This window comes from Sinocyclocheilus anshuiensis, unplaced genomic scaffold (assembly GCF_001515605.1).
Source record: "Sinocyclocheilus anshuiensis isolate Anshui unplaced genomic scaffold, SAMN03320099.WGS_v1.1 scaffold792, whole genome shotgun sequence".
In the NCBI taxonomy this organism is placed as follows: domain Eukaryota; kingdom Metazoa; phylum Chordata; class Actinopteri; order Cypriniformes; family Cyprinidae; genus Sinocyclocheilus; species Sinocyclocheilus anshuiensis.
Genome location: NW_015558618.1, coordinates 140,139 through 153,079, shown reverse-complemented (window position 1 = coordinate 153,079; position 12,941 = coordinate 140,139). Strand labels below are relative to the sequence as shown.

Below are 12,941 nucleotides of genomic sequence, written 5' to 3'. Positions count from 1 at the left end.
CAAAAGTTCATTGCTGAATTATACATCTGTATCTGTAATTTAATTTATGTATACTGTAATAGACATTGAGCTGCAAAAATAATTCCTGAATCCTAGTAAGAGTTTTTTTGTTACAGTGTTATTGGTCTCAGTGTTCACTGGGCAGGAAAGTCATCTGTGTATTTGAATTGTGTGTAAGCGTTTACAGTTTTTTTCAATTGCTTACACACTAAAATTAAAACTTTCCCACAATTAGCAAAACCTTACACTCAAGGAGCAAAACACCGGCCTAGATTTGCACAACTGTAAGCACATTGTCAGCTTCACACTTTTTGCAAAACATTACACACAGTGATTTGCAAAACACTAAACACACTTGTATGCATTTGACACAGAAATTTATCATGATGTCATTTCCTTGCAATTTCAAAGCAAAGGCTTTCAAATGAACACACCCATGAACCAATTGGTTAAACACAGCCACCAGGTGTGCACACACACTGGTGCTTAATTGTAGACACACCAATCAGGTTTAAGCACTATAAGAAGGCAACAGGTAAGTTCACCTGTCTTCAACAAAAATGAACGGTGTCAGAGGAAGAGGGAGAGTGCGGATGAGAGGGTGAATCCGGAGAGAACAAGGTAGAGGAAGAGGAAGAGGAAGAGGGAGAGGAAGAGGAAGACCTGGAGGAGGGGTAGGACATGCAAAAAGAAGAAGAAAACCAAATCTGTGTAACGAAATCCATGCTACAATTGTGGACCATGTAATAAACCACGGACTAACACTGAGGGAGGCTGGACTGAGAGTACAGCCTAACCTAAGCAGGTACACGGTGGCATCAATAGTTCGGACATTTCGTCAAGAGCACAGGTGAGAAACTTATCTTCTGTCAACAGAAAATCCATAGCTTACTGCATGTACTATATCAACAGTTTTGGTATCTATTCGTGTATCATTTTACAGTAAGCTACATGTATTTTGTTTGGCCAACATAGGATTGAACGTCGAGAACACCAAGGAGGGAGGGGCCCCATATTCACACAGGAGCAAGAGAGAGAGATCATAAACCTAGTTTTGGCCAATAATGCAATCAGACTTAGAGAAATTCAAGCCCATATTGTCAATGATCACCCAATTTTCAATAATGTCCAACAGGTCTCTCTGTCAACAATAGCCCGTATCCTTAAAAACATCAAGTTCTGATGAAACAACTGTATAAAGTGCCATTTGAAAGAAATTCAGACAGGGTGAAAGTCCTGCGGCGTGAATATGTGGTGGTACGTTTTGTTCACTGACTGTAGTATTGTGTACTGCACACATAACCTTTTTACTGTACATGTAATTTTACTGTATAGCAGACCTACAGTATATTGATCTACACAATGTGATATTTTGCTGTATTTCAGAGAGTTTTGCAAATGGATGCGGAGGAAGTCCTGCATGAGTTTATATACATTGATGAGGCTGGATTTAACCTGAAAAAAGTGAGAAGAAGGGGAAGAAACATCATTGGCCACAGGGCTATTGTCAATGTACCAGGGCAACGTGGGGGTAACATTACCCTTTGTGCTGCCATTACACAGAATGGGGTCCTCCACCGCCATGCCAACTTGGGTCCTTACAACACTGACCTCATTCTTACATTTTTAGACAGATTACACAATATTATCACAGCAGCAAACCAAAGGGACCAGATGCAATACATTGTCGTCTGGGACAATGTAGCTTTCCATCGTTCTGCTCTGGTCAAAAACTGGTTTCATCAACACCCACAATTTACAGTGCAATACCTTCCACCATACTCCCCCTTCCTAAACCCCATCGAGGAGTTCTTCTCAGCATGGCGGTGGAAGGTTTATGATCTCCGGCCCTATGTCCAGATGGCCCTCATTCAAGCTATGGAGGAAGCATGTGATCAAATTGAAGCAGCATCCATACAAGGGTGGATTCGTCACTCCAAAAGATTCTTCCCACGTTGCCTTGCAAATGAAAATATAGCCTGTGATGTTGACGAGGCCCTGTGGCCAGATCCAGCTAGGCGGAGATATGTTTAGGTTTTTATTTATTTTTTTATTCTGTACTGAACTGGATATGTAATTTGTTACAGTATTACTGTAAGCTTACAGTACAATGGTACATTCAGTAATACTGTATGAAAACTGGAAAATGTTTTATGAAGAAATGTTCAGTATTGACTGACTTGAGTACATGAAAAGAAATAAATATTTTCATTAGTCTGCACAATTGGTGTCATGTGGTGTTGGTGAATTTATTTTTACACTTTCTCTGTGTAAATGCTAAAAGTGTTATAGGTTGAGCACAGGAGTGCTTAACTGATTCAAACAGAATCAGACCATATGATGGTTGTGTTTATGGCAACAAAATAAGTTTTTTTTATAAGACATTGTATAGTTTTGACGACAAGTGTTCCATTTTGCAAATTATCTGAGGTGTTGTGCTACTTTGGTGTAGTGTTGTGCTAATTGTGTGAAGGGGTTTGAAAAACCGGGCCCTGTTTTCAAAATTGTGCTTAAGCAATTGAAAAAAAACTGTAATCTCTAAATAACTGTACCCCAGTGTCTAATTGCTCAATTCAATGGGGTTTAAGTCTGGGTTCAGATTAGGCCATGACCTGGCAGAGGGCAGTAGATTTTCCTCAAGAATTTGACAGTATTTTGCCCCATCAATTTTTCCTTCTGTCCTGACAAGTGCTCCAGTCCCTGCTGCAGAAAAACTCCCCCATAACAGGATATCACCACCTCCATGCTTTACTGCAGGAATGCTGTTATTTGGATGGTGAGCTGTATTGGATTTCCACCAGACATATTCTTTGGTGTTGAGGCCAAATAATTCAATTTTAGTCTCATGTGCCTCAGAATCTTCAAAGTGCTTCAAAGTTGTTGACTGCATGTGACCTTTCTGAGGAGTTTTCTTCTTGCAACCCTCCCATACAAGCCAGATTTGTGGAGAATTTGTGATATTATTGTCACATGCACACTAAATTCCTGCAGCTGCTTCAGAGTTGCTGTCGGCCTCTTGGTCGCCTCTCTGACCAGTTTCTTCTTGGCTCTTTCATCCAGTTTGGAGCGACGTCCTGATCCAAGGAGGGTCTGTGTACCTTCCAATTTAATACATTTATTTCATAAATGCATTTAAAAATAGTAAAACTGTAAATATATGTGTATATACACATAGTACAGTAAAAATGCATAGTTAAAAATGTGTGTATTCACACCACCTTTCAAAAGTTTAGCATCAGTATTACTTTTATTCAGCAAGGACACATGGTTTCCACAAAAATACTAAGCAGCACAGCGTTTTTCAACATTGATATTAATAAGAAGTGTTTCATATTAGAATGATTTCTGAAGGATCATGTGACCCTGAAGACTAGCGTAATGATGCTGAAAATTCAGCTTTGCATCCCAGGAATAAATTAAATTATAAAATATAGTAAACAGTTATTGCATTGTAATGATATTTTACAATATAACTATTTTGCTGTATTGTTTAACAAATAAATGCAGCCGTATTGAGCATAAGACACCTTTCAAAAACAGTAAAAATTCTTACTGACCCCCAAGTTTTGAACAGTATTTATGTAATATTTATAATATTATATTTTTGTGATATAATATTATATTAAATATATTTATAATATTAAAAATACATATATTTATTTAATTCTAATTTCAATCTAATCTGAAGGAAAATTTGTAATTAATACTCATTACCTTAACTGTGCACTATTTTCAGCTGTCCAGTCATTGTAGAAAAACATAGCTCAATTAATCAGAATTTAGCATTAGAACTATATGTTTTGAAAGTTTAATGTAAATGCATAATGGAAAAGTATATTTTGGAGGATGTCGAGGAGAAAGAAGGAGATAGATGTAGAGGAAGCTGCAGCTGGACTTTGTCTTTCTTAAAGAAAAAAAGATGGGATGAAAGAAAGATGAAAGTGCATTTGAGAGGAGGACAGGGCCACAGGTCTCATGTCCACTTCATGTGGGGATGTTTAGGGGTCATATATTCACCTGTGGAGGGGTGTCTGTTTCCTGCTAGCCTGCTGGAGGTCTTTGTTTCTTGTATAAAGCTGAATAATTGCAAGGCTTTATGAGATCGAGCAGCTAGAAAATAATGGAAAACGACGAATCTGTTAAAATGGTAATTGAAAGTTTAATATAAAGTAGACATGAAATGTTGAAACAACATGAAATGCAATCTGTAATGGGATAAAGATGGGATGTGTTTAAATCTAGCCGGGGCTTTCTTGGGATTTTTGGGAATTGTTTGAATTGGAAAAAGTGTCTAAATACTGACTCTTAACTAGCAGGTCTGTCTGATACTGTCACAGATAGTAGGGGGGAAACAATGCTAAATGCAGCTAATCACATAATTGTGTATACTTAGCATAGAAAATTAGGCTTATCAACCTTTAAAATACAGTTGAAAATCTGGTTACACTTTATTTTGAGGTGTCCTGGCTACAGTGTATTTGCACAAACAAGTACGGAGTGATATTAATTAAAAACATGTACTTACAGGTTTAGAGTTAGTTGCTTGTAATTATGCATAATTTACTATTAATACTATAGTAAGAGCATGTATAACAAGGACACCTTAAAATCAGTGTAACTGAAAATCCCATAACCTTTCTGTTGACATCAAACACCATCCTTCCAAACTCTATATGGTATTTTGCCACAAATTCATCTTTCTCATGGTAGAAGCTTTCATCTTCAACAATGTACAAAGCAAAACTATGCAAAAGAAAACATGACCCATTAATAAGAAATACAATTGCATTGATGATGGTTTGTACCAACTATTATATGCTTTGCATAGTGAATTATTGGCTTAAATAATAAATAATTTCCATCTTAGATTTTAAGGATTTTATGTTACCTTTTGTGCAATAAATTGCTGGTTGACGTCAAATGTAAAAATCTGAATCTGGTGACGGGAGTAGAAAAAAGCAAGTGCGATTGGTGACTTCAATTGAAAAAGAATGTGGTTGGTTTCAGAGGCAAATAATTACATTTTGATGAAAGGTTATGAGTGCTGTGTTAACCAGTCAGCACCCAGGACCAGGATGCTTCAAATCCGTTTCATAATTACATAAATAACACAGTTGCTCTGAGAGGTCATGGTTAATAAGCAGAATATTTCTCTTTGCCAGCCCAAGTCAGGTGCCACAATGTAACCTTTCAAAAACACCCCTTTCATGTAGTTGCACAGCTTGAGGTTTTCTGACAGAGAGAGTGTGTGTGTGTGTGTGTTTGGTTGCATGCATGTGTGCGTGTCATGGAGTGCGGACAGTGAGGGCGGTGTCTCTGTCACCGTGGTGATTTATGAGCGTGCTCAGTTGCAAGCTGCACAGTGCAGGATATTGTTCTCTGACACTGATGGGTCTCTCTGCAGGCTGTCAGGACATGCGCGCCCGTGTGTGCGTGTGCAGGGGCTGCAGGTGAGCCCGGGCCGGCACAATCAATCAACGGTGGGTCAGTACAGTCCTGGGGCCTGGGACCACCTCACACTCGCCTCTATTGTGGGCGCTCTATCGTTAATGAACACCAGCCAAGTTGGGACTCTTTGTTTGGTGCTGGAGTCTTCTTGAGCTTTCTGCCTGGGCTTTGAGAAACTGTCATTGAACTCTTCAGCTTGGAGCGCATGTGCGCCCACCCTCCACCTCCCCCAACCCTCACATCCACCTCTCTTTCTCTGCGTCTCAACTTTCATTGTGCACCACATCAGGATACAGTACTGCTGCTGGATTCCGGTTTCAAACAGAATTTAAGCTCCGGTCTGGTCAACAGCTAAACCGCAGCTTTGGCAGGAGCTGTACTGTATGTTCTAGATGAAGCACTGATGGAGGGGCTTCACCCGTAACGACCCTTTCTCATTCACCAATCAGCTCGCGCTGGAAATCAAGACAAACCTCAACGTGTCTGCATGCACGATCTTATGATGTCAAATATCTGACATTTGGCTCAAAATCAAGATGTGTGATGAAAAGTTGTTTCTTTAAGCTATAAGGTTTGAGAGGCTGTGCTATATCATGAATATAACATGAATGGAACACTGTATTGACCAATCAGCATCCAGGATCCGAATTAGGAGTTTTATGTTAAAGATTATAAACATCAAATTACAGTTTTACATCTAAAGACAAATTCAGTGCAAAACTCACCACAACACTTGCTGTAGTGTAGGTGGCTTGCAGGGTGTTGCTATGTGGTTGCTAGGGTGTAGCTAGGTGGTTACTTACTAACCCAAGTCAAAAAGAGCCCAGTAATTCTCTGTTTTTGGTCTATAAATATATTTATTATCAACGTTAAAAACAGTTTGTGGAAACTGTGATCTGTCTGAAAAAAAAAAAGTATTTCTTCAAAAAATAAAATTAAATAAATAAATAAAAATAGTACTAACCCCAAACTTTTAAATGGAAAAAAATAACGTAATAAAAAATAAAATAATTACAAAATCAGTACATGCACAGTTATGTCAGTATTGCCCATGTGTAACAGAATACTCTCACTTCAGTATGACCCAAACTAATGTACTGACAGATAATATCAAGTTCTGTAACTGTAAACATATGAGCTATAGCAGGAGTACGCAATGTACATTAAAAAAAACACAAACATGTAGCCATTCTAGAAACGTTTCTGTTTGTATGTTCTGTTCAGCATTCACACACGCCCTTGACTTTCACAAAAGCCATTTTGACAGCATTTTGTCTGCGAATGTGTGAGAATGAGCGTTTCGCAGGGTTTCCCACCCTCCGGTGCGAAAGACTAACCACAAACACAGAGTGCGTGCCATTGTAAGGGTCCAGTCGCTCTAAGCATCAGTGTTAACAGACATTGTCTTGGTTTCCCTCCAATGTGTATTTTCAGAATGATTATTGTACAGCATATACAATGTCTACGTTATCATGGAGACGAGAATGGCTCGTTATTTCGGCACAGGAAATGGCCCTGTGCTGACCAGTGATGACCTCAGGTTGGCCTTTGCCAGCTTCTTGGGTTTGGCTGAGAATTGGAGGGGTTAAAATGTTAACTAGGACTAACATAACCCATGGTTTAGATAGCTTGAGTATGTTCTTAGTGTACAGTGCCCTCCTGTGGTCATAACATGCAAACTCATTTAAGGGAGACTCTGCAGATGAATAGGCTGCATTTCTTTTTCACCAGCAGACCAAACCATATGAGCTACAAATATATACCAAAAAGCAAGAATATTTAGACTTCATACTATAAGACTTAAGTTTTGGGAATATGCAAATTCTAAACAGACCTGATTGGTAACTGTGAGCCTTTTGCTAAAAAGGGCTTTATTAGAGACAGACAGAGAGAGATCTTCTGACAACGTAGCAGCAATATTTAAAAAACGGTTATTAAAATATTGTGCTTTATCTATTACATACATAAACAACCAAAAGGTACACTGTAAAAGTACCAAATAAACTTTGTGATATGTTGTGTTGCAAAATATTCAAGCGTCAATTTCTTACATCCCAAAAAATTATTCAAGCTTGTAGTTTTGCTTAAGAACAAGACACAGCTCAAATATATTGTTTGTAATGGGAAAAAATATTTATGGAATCAATCAAAATATTCAAGCGTCAATTTCTTACATCCCAAAAAATTATTCACGCTTGTAGTTTTGCTTAAGAACAAGACACAGCTCAAATATATTGTTTGTAATGGGAAAAAATATTTATGGAATCAATGAGAGTAATTATAGAAGCTACATTTTTTTTTAGTTAGATGAAATGTCAGGTGTTTTATGGCCTGAAGTAGAAATGTTTTACTTTGCAAACAGTTACAGTAAATAAAAAAAGAAAAAAATATTCACAACACAGGTCCGGTTTCACACCTTATTTATTCACGGCCTGAACATGTTTTACCAGCAAAATCTGTCACATTTACCCTTAGCGTACAAAAATCAATCTCATTCATGTCATTCATTGTAGAAATTAAATGCATCATTTACAAAAAACCACACAAAAATGTGAGAAATAAAACCCCAATAGAAAATTTGCAACCACGAGAATATCAGCGGCAACCTTTTCAGCATCTAAGTGCAGACATTTTTCAGGTGAGGGTTGTAGAGCTAATTTCAATTCAAACCCAACTCCAAAACTGCAAACGAATATTAAAAGGAACAAGTCTGCTGGATTGTGTGAATGAAGACTGCATTTGACATTCAGAAACTTTAAACTTAAAAAAAAATAATTATAAAATAAAAAGATTCACACAAAATCCTCTTCCAATCACACATTCAGCAACACAAAACAACGTGCACATCCTGCAAAAATCACTTTCACGTCCTACGAAGCCACAAACATGACGTTCACAGAATGATGCATATTGTTTGTGAGTATACAGTATTGATCCATCAGTCCAGTCTGAGTGTGCGTGACGGTTTCTGAGGACGGTGACTGTTTCATGGCCCGGCTGAAGACTGGATTTCTGATGTTTGATTTACAAGGCATCCAGAAGGCTGTCGATGCGGCTGACCAGCTCTTGCCTCTTGCCTGACAGGGTTTTATCCGAGTCGATGTAGGTGTCCTTCTTCACCTTTCCGGCCACCAGCCGTTCGGCCTCCTGACAGCATCTGCACACCAGATCCTTCAGCTGGCTGTCCACCTTCTGTATCTCACCAACCTGCAGATGGAGAGACAGCAAACATTTAGAGCTTGCAGCAGCATTTTGAAAGATGTTGGGCTTTTTGAAGACTCTACTTTTTCAGCCAGATCGGAGCCCTCTGCTTTGAGACGGGCTTGTAGTGCAGTGATGTCATTGGTGAGGGTGCGGTGTTCGGCCTCCAGGGCCTTGCGGCCGCTGTTCAGTGCTCCGGTATCGCGGGACTGCTTGTAGCGGTTCACAACTTCGTCCATGTGGCGGTACAGACCGAGACGCTTGTTCACCAGAGTCAAGACCTGCTCGGTGATGGAGGCCACCTTCATGCGCACCTCTGCTGCTGGATCCTAATGGAGGAAATGAGGAAACAGACAGCTTAGTTAACAATGTGACACCTTGGGTCACTTCAACAATACTGTGTGCTCCAGACGCACCTTTGTGATAGAGAAGTCGAGGCGCACGTAGATGATGACAGTAAAAAAGAGGATGTAGAATGCTCCCACCACTAACAAAGGCTCCTGCAGCATCAGGATCTTATTGAAGGTGTAGTGAACCTAATGGGAAAGACAGTTAATACTCACTTTTGGGGTTACTGAAATGGCTCACTTTTTGAACAAGCACACTTTTGCTGACATCGTCACCGCAAAGCATTTTTGGCACTTTGTAACAACTTTACATGCACTTCCATTGAAGTGCAAATGCACCTGTACTTTAGAGGCAGAGTAGAACTGGCATAAATAATGATAAAAGGACAATGGGCCTCATTCATGTATCACAAGCAGAACAATTTTTTTGTGTAAATTGTTCATAATCTGCTCTTACATAAATTTTCTAAGTCATGAAAATGTTTGTATTTTCAAAATGTTAGTTGGTAAGAAAGAAATGTACACCTGCTCCCTACTATGCGTAAATGGCATGTAAAACGTTCCGGGTTTTTTTGACAAACTGATGACACTGCATTTTAATGCACTACCATAATAATATTTCATAAGTTCATTTGACGCGTCTTTTTTTTTTTTGAGAGTTCAAAACTTTGTGTAAAACGCAGTGCTCATCACTGTCACTTTTTCAACCATACGTCAAATCAGTGGAGGAGGGGCGGGACAAATACTACACCGACCATCCTATTTGTACAATGACTGAACAGTTAATATTGCTGGTTACTGCATTTTAAAGTTTTAATACATTACTGCAGTAGATATTCCAAATCATAGGAACCAAAGTGTCTCAGCTGGGAAAACGCTGTGCCACCAAAGCGTTCTCAAGCGCCACCAGCTGGCCATTTTCAGAAGAGCACCTGGCATTTTTTCAGCTGGCTAAAAATGCTTTGAATGGACACACTTTAACTGAATATTTATTGTTAGGCATATGGCCTATTAGTCTTTTTTTTTTTTTGGTATTTCTGCAATATACTGGAGCCAAACCTGAGAAGGGAGTCCAGAAGATTCCACATCATTCCTGGACACATAACTTGCATAGTTGTGATTAATAGGCGGGGATTACGCTAATTGTGAGTGTGCACATGCACCCTATTTACGAATGACATACACGTTTAACTATCAAATCTGATGTTTTTCAAAGCATTTGCAATTCCATTCCACTCCAAAGACAAAGGAAATCATGAAATCGCATCATATGACCCCTTTAACACCTTTTAAAATGACCCTGTTGCAAGTTTTCCATGCAAGTCTTAGCTTACCACAACATCCTGAATGTGCTGCTCCACCAGATTGTTCTTGGTGGCCACCAGCACAGGTCTGCCGAAGGTGTCCAGGTAAGTGTAATGCAGCTCGTCTTGACTACGTGTGAGGGGGTAGGGAGTGTCCACATGGATATTTCTGGGGAGAACAACGGAGTAGTGGTAAATCACCAAATCAAACTTGATGATTTTGATTGTGAGATATGCTCATGCTAAAGCATATCAGATGCTCACCTGGCTCCTTCAGGAAGGATCAGTTTCACAGTTAGTTGGTCAATGACCTGGTCATCATAGACATGATCAACCAGACGCATCTTCAGGGCATACTGATCTCCTAAAGGACAAAAGGATGCATGCCATTATAATGGGTTTTAATTAATAGAAAATGTTTTTAACATTTTCAACTTGATACCAGACACCCACCGAGATTGTAGAGATATTCATAGCTGGGAAGATTATAACCAATGATGTAATGTGTTTTCCAGCCACCGAACAGCGGGAAACGGGGACGGATTTCAACCTCTACGGAATCATCTAGAACTTGGAGGTGAGAGGTGGAGATGTTCCCGATCTCATCACGGTAATACACGTCCTGAGCAGAGGCTGGGAGAATGGTCTGCAGGAAGACAAAACAAGAAAGTGGAAGAACACCAAAAGTTTCTTCTACTTAATCTGGTTTAAAGCTTAATTTAAGCTTCATGTGATTAAAAAAAATGTAATAGCTCTGACCAAAACAGAGTTGTTCAGAGTTGGCTACTGGGACGCCAGCTGAGCGAGTATGTTGGACCAGCTGTCTTTTGCTAAATTCTTTAAAGAGTTTCAAAAAATGAATACAAATAAGAGAGTTAAGACACCTTGAAAGATTTGACTGATGAAATGCCGCTATCAGACTGTCTCTGGTAGTCATAGCGGGAGAAAGGCCCCTTCAGGTAAGCACCGGTGTGTCTCAGGTCGATGGTTTCCTCCACGGCGATGTTGCCCCAGTGAGAGACCTCGATGGTGCGAGTGACGCTGCTGATGGTGAGGAACGGTGTGTTGTTCTCATAGTGGATCTTCATGTCATCCTACAAACCAGCAGTTTTCAAAAGGTTTATACACTACCATTCAAAAAAATGGTGTACGTAAGATTTTTTTTTTTTTGCTTTTGAAAGAAATTAATACTTTTATTTAGAAATAAAAATAAAAGCATTAAATTGGTCAAAAGTGACAGTAAAGACATTTATGAAAAATTATATTTCAAATAAATGCTGTTCTTTCAATCTTTCAATTCATTAAAGAAAAAAGTATCATGCTTTTCACAAAAAAATATTAAGCAGCACAACTGTTTTCAACATTGATAAATGTGTTTTGAGCAACAAATCAGCATATTAGAATGATTTCTGAAGGACCATGTGACACTGAAGACTGGAGTAATGATGCTGAAAATTCAGCTTTGCATCAGAAATAAACTCTTAAATTATATACACACACACACACACACACAAATACAGTTGTTTTAAATTATAGTAATATTTCACAATATTACTGTATTTATTGTATTTCTGATCAAATAAATGAGCCTTGGTGAGCAGAAGAGAAAACTCTGACTGACACCAAACTTTTCTTTGCATGTAAAAACAAAACTCAAGTGATGCATTCTGTAAATTAATTTCATAATTACCAGGTAACGACAATATTATCATGAAAACATACAGTTTAAAGTATATTACAGTACAACACAGTGATTATTATGGTCAGTCACCTGGCTGAAGGGAGGAACATCTTTGAACGGTCCATATTCAATGGACTCCTCGCTCTTGGTGGGGTTGCCCAGCTTGGTGTAGCTCTCCACGGTTTTGGAGGTCAGGCGAACGCGGGTGGTCTGGGAGCGGGTGGGGTATGGGGAGTACAGGTAGTGGTTCCCCTGGAAGACCACCAGCTGTCGCTCGGCCTGGGTGATGTGGGTGGGGAAGGGCTTCAGCATGTGACTGAACACCGTCTCAACCTTCACCCGCAGTTTAGCACCCGGAGCAAGAGACGACGGTAACTGTGCCTCGAAGAATTTACCACTGCAGGAAGGGAAAACAAAAACGTTTGAGCTGGAAATAACATATACACAAGAAAAGAAAAAAACTCCAAGAAAAGGGAACATGTTATATACATCAAGAGAAATGTCTCTTGAAGTCTAAACAGCAAAACGCATTTCTTATTCCAATGCCTACAAACCACTGCATGATTAATCGCTTTTTAATCGTTATCACGGTCACAAAGGGTTAATATCCCCCAGTCAGAGCTTCTCTCTTAACCCTCATGAGGTGATCGGGTCCTTTTTGCTCTGAAAAAAATCTTCTTTTTCACAAAAATACTAGTTAATGTTATCGCATTGGACTGAAATTTTGTGACTTCGTTCACAAAGGGTATAACTACTTCTAAAAAAAAATTTGATAATTTTCATACTTTTCTGGGGGAGATTTTTCACCTTGTTACACCCGTGATGTTACAGAGCAAAAAGGACCCGGCCTCAAAAAAATGCTTATAAATCACTCATTATGCTATATTATCAACAAAGATTGGATTCAATCTTTTTGTCAACTTCTTTTCTTTCATTTAGGACTGGTTTTGTATTTATATT

General features: G+C 39.1%; 1 protein-coding gene and 1 long non-coding RNA gene across 2 annotated transcripts in view; one reads left to right on the top strand and one right to left on the bottom strand.

The window, feature by feature from the left end:
* Positions 1-735: 735 nt before the first annotated feature.
* LOC107680423 (uncharacterized) lies at positions 736-1,459 on the top strand. The gene is made up of 3 exons (XR_001633141.1): positions 736-850; positions 976-1,257; positions 1,387-1,459. It is a non-coding gene; the product is annotated as an uncharacterized LOC107680423 (long non-coding RNA).
* A 6,392-nt stretch (positions 1,460-7,851) lies between these two features.
* LOC107680451 (dolichyl-diphosphooligosaccharide--protein glycosyltransferase subunit 1-like) overlaps positions 7,852-12,941 on the bottom strand; it is a 14,793-nt gene continuing 9,703 nt past the window's right edge. Inside the window, exons 3-10 of the mRNA XM_016476339.1 lie at positions 12,072-12,378; positions 11,185-11,394; positions 10,754-10,946; positions 10,565-10,664; positions 10,331-10,469; positions 9,066-9,185; positions 8,733-8,978; positions 7,852-8,655 (exon numbers count right to left, since the gene is read on the bottom strand). Of these exons, the coding sequence (XP_016331825.1) occupies positions 8,473-8,655; positions 8,733-8,978; positions 9,066-9,185; positions 10,331-10,469; positions 10,565-10,664; positions 10,754-10,946; positions 11,185-11,394; positions 12,072-12,378 (1,498 nt within the window). The 3' untranslated portion in view covers positions 7,852-8,472. The remainder of the gene's footprint in view (positions 8,656-8,732; positions 8,979-9,065; positions 9,186-10,330; positions 10,470-10,564; positions 10,665-10,753; positions 10,947-11,184; positions 11,395-12,071; positions 12,379-12,941) is intronic.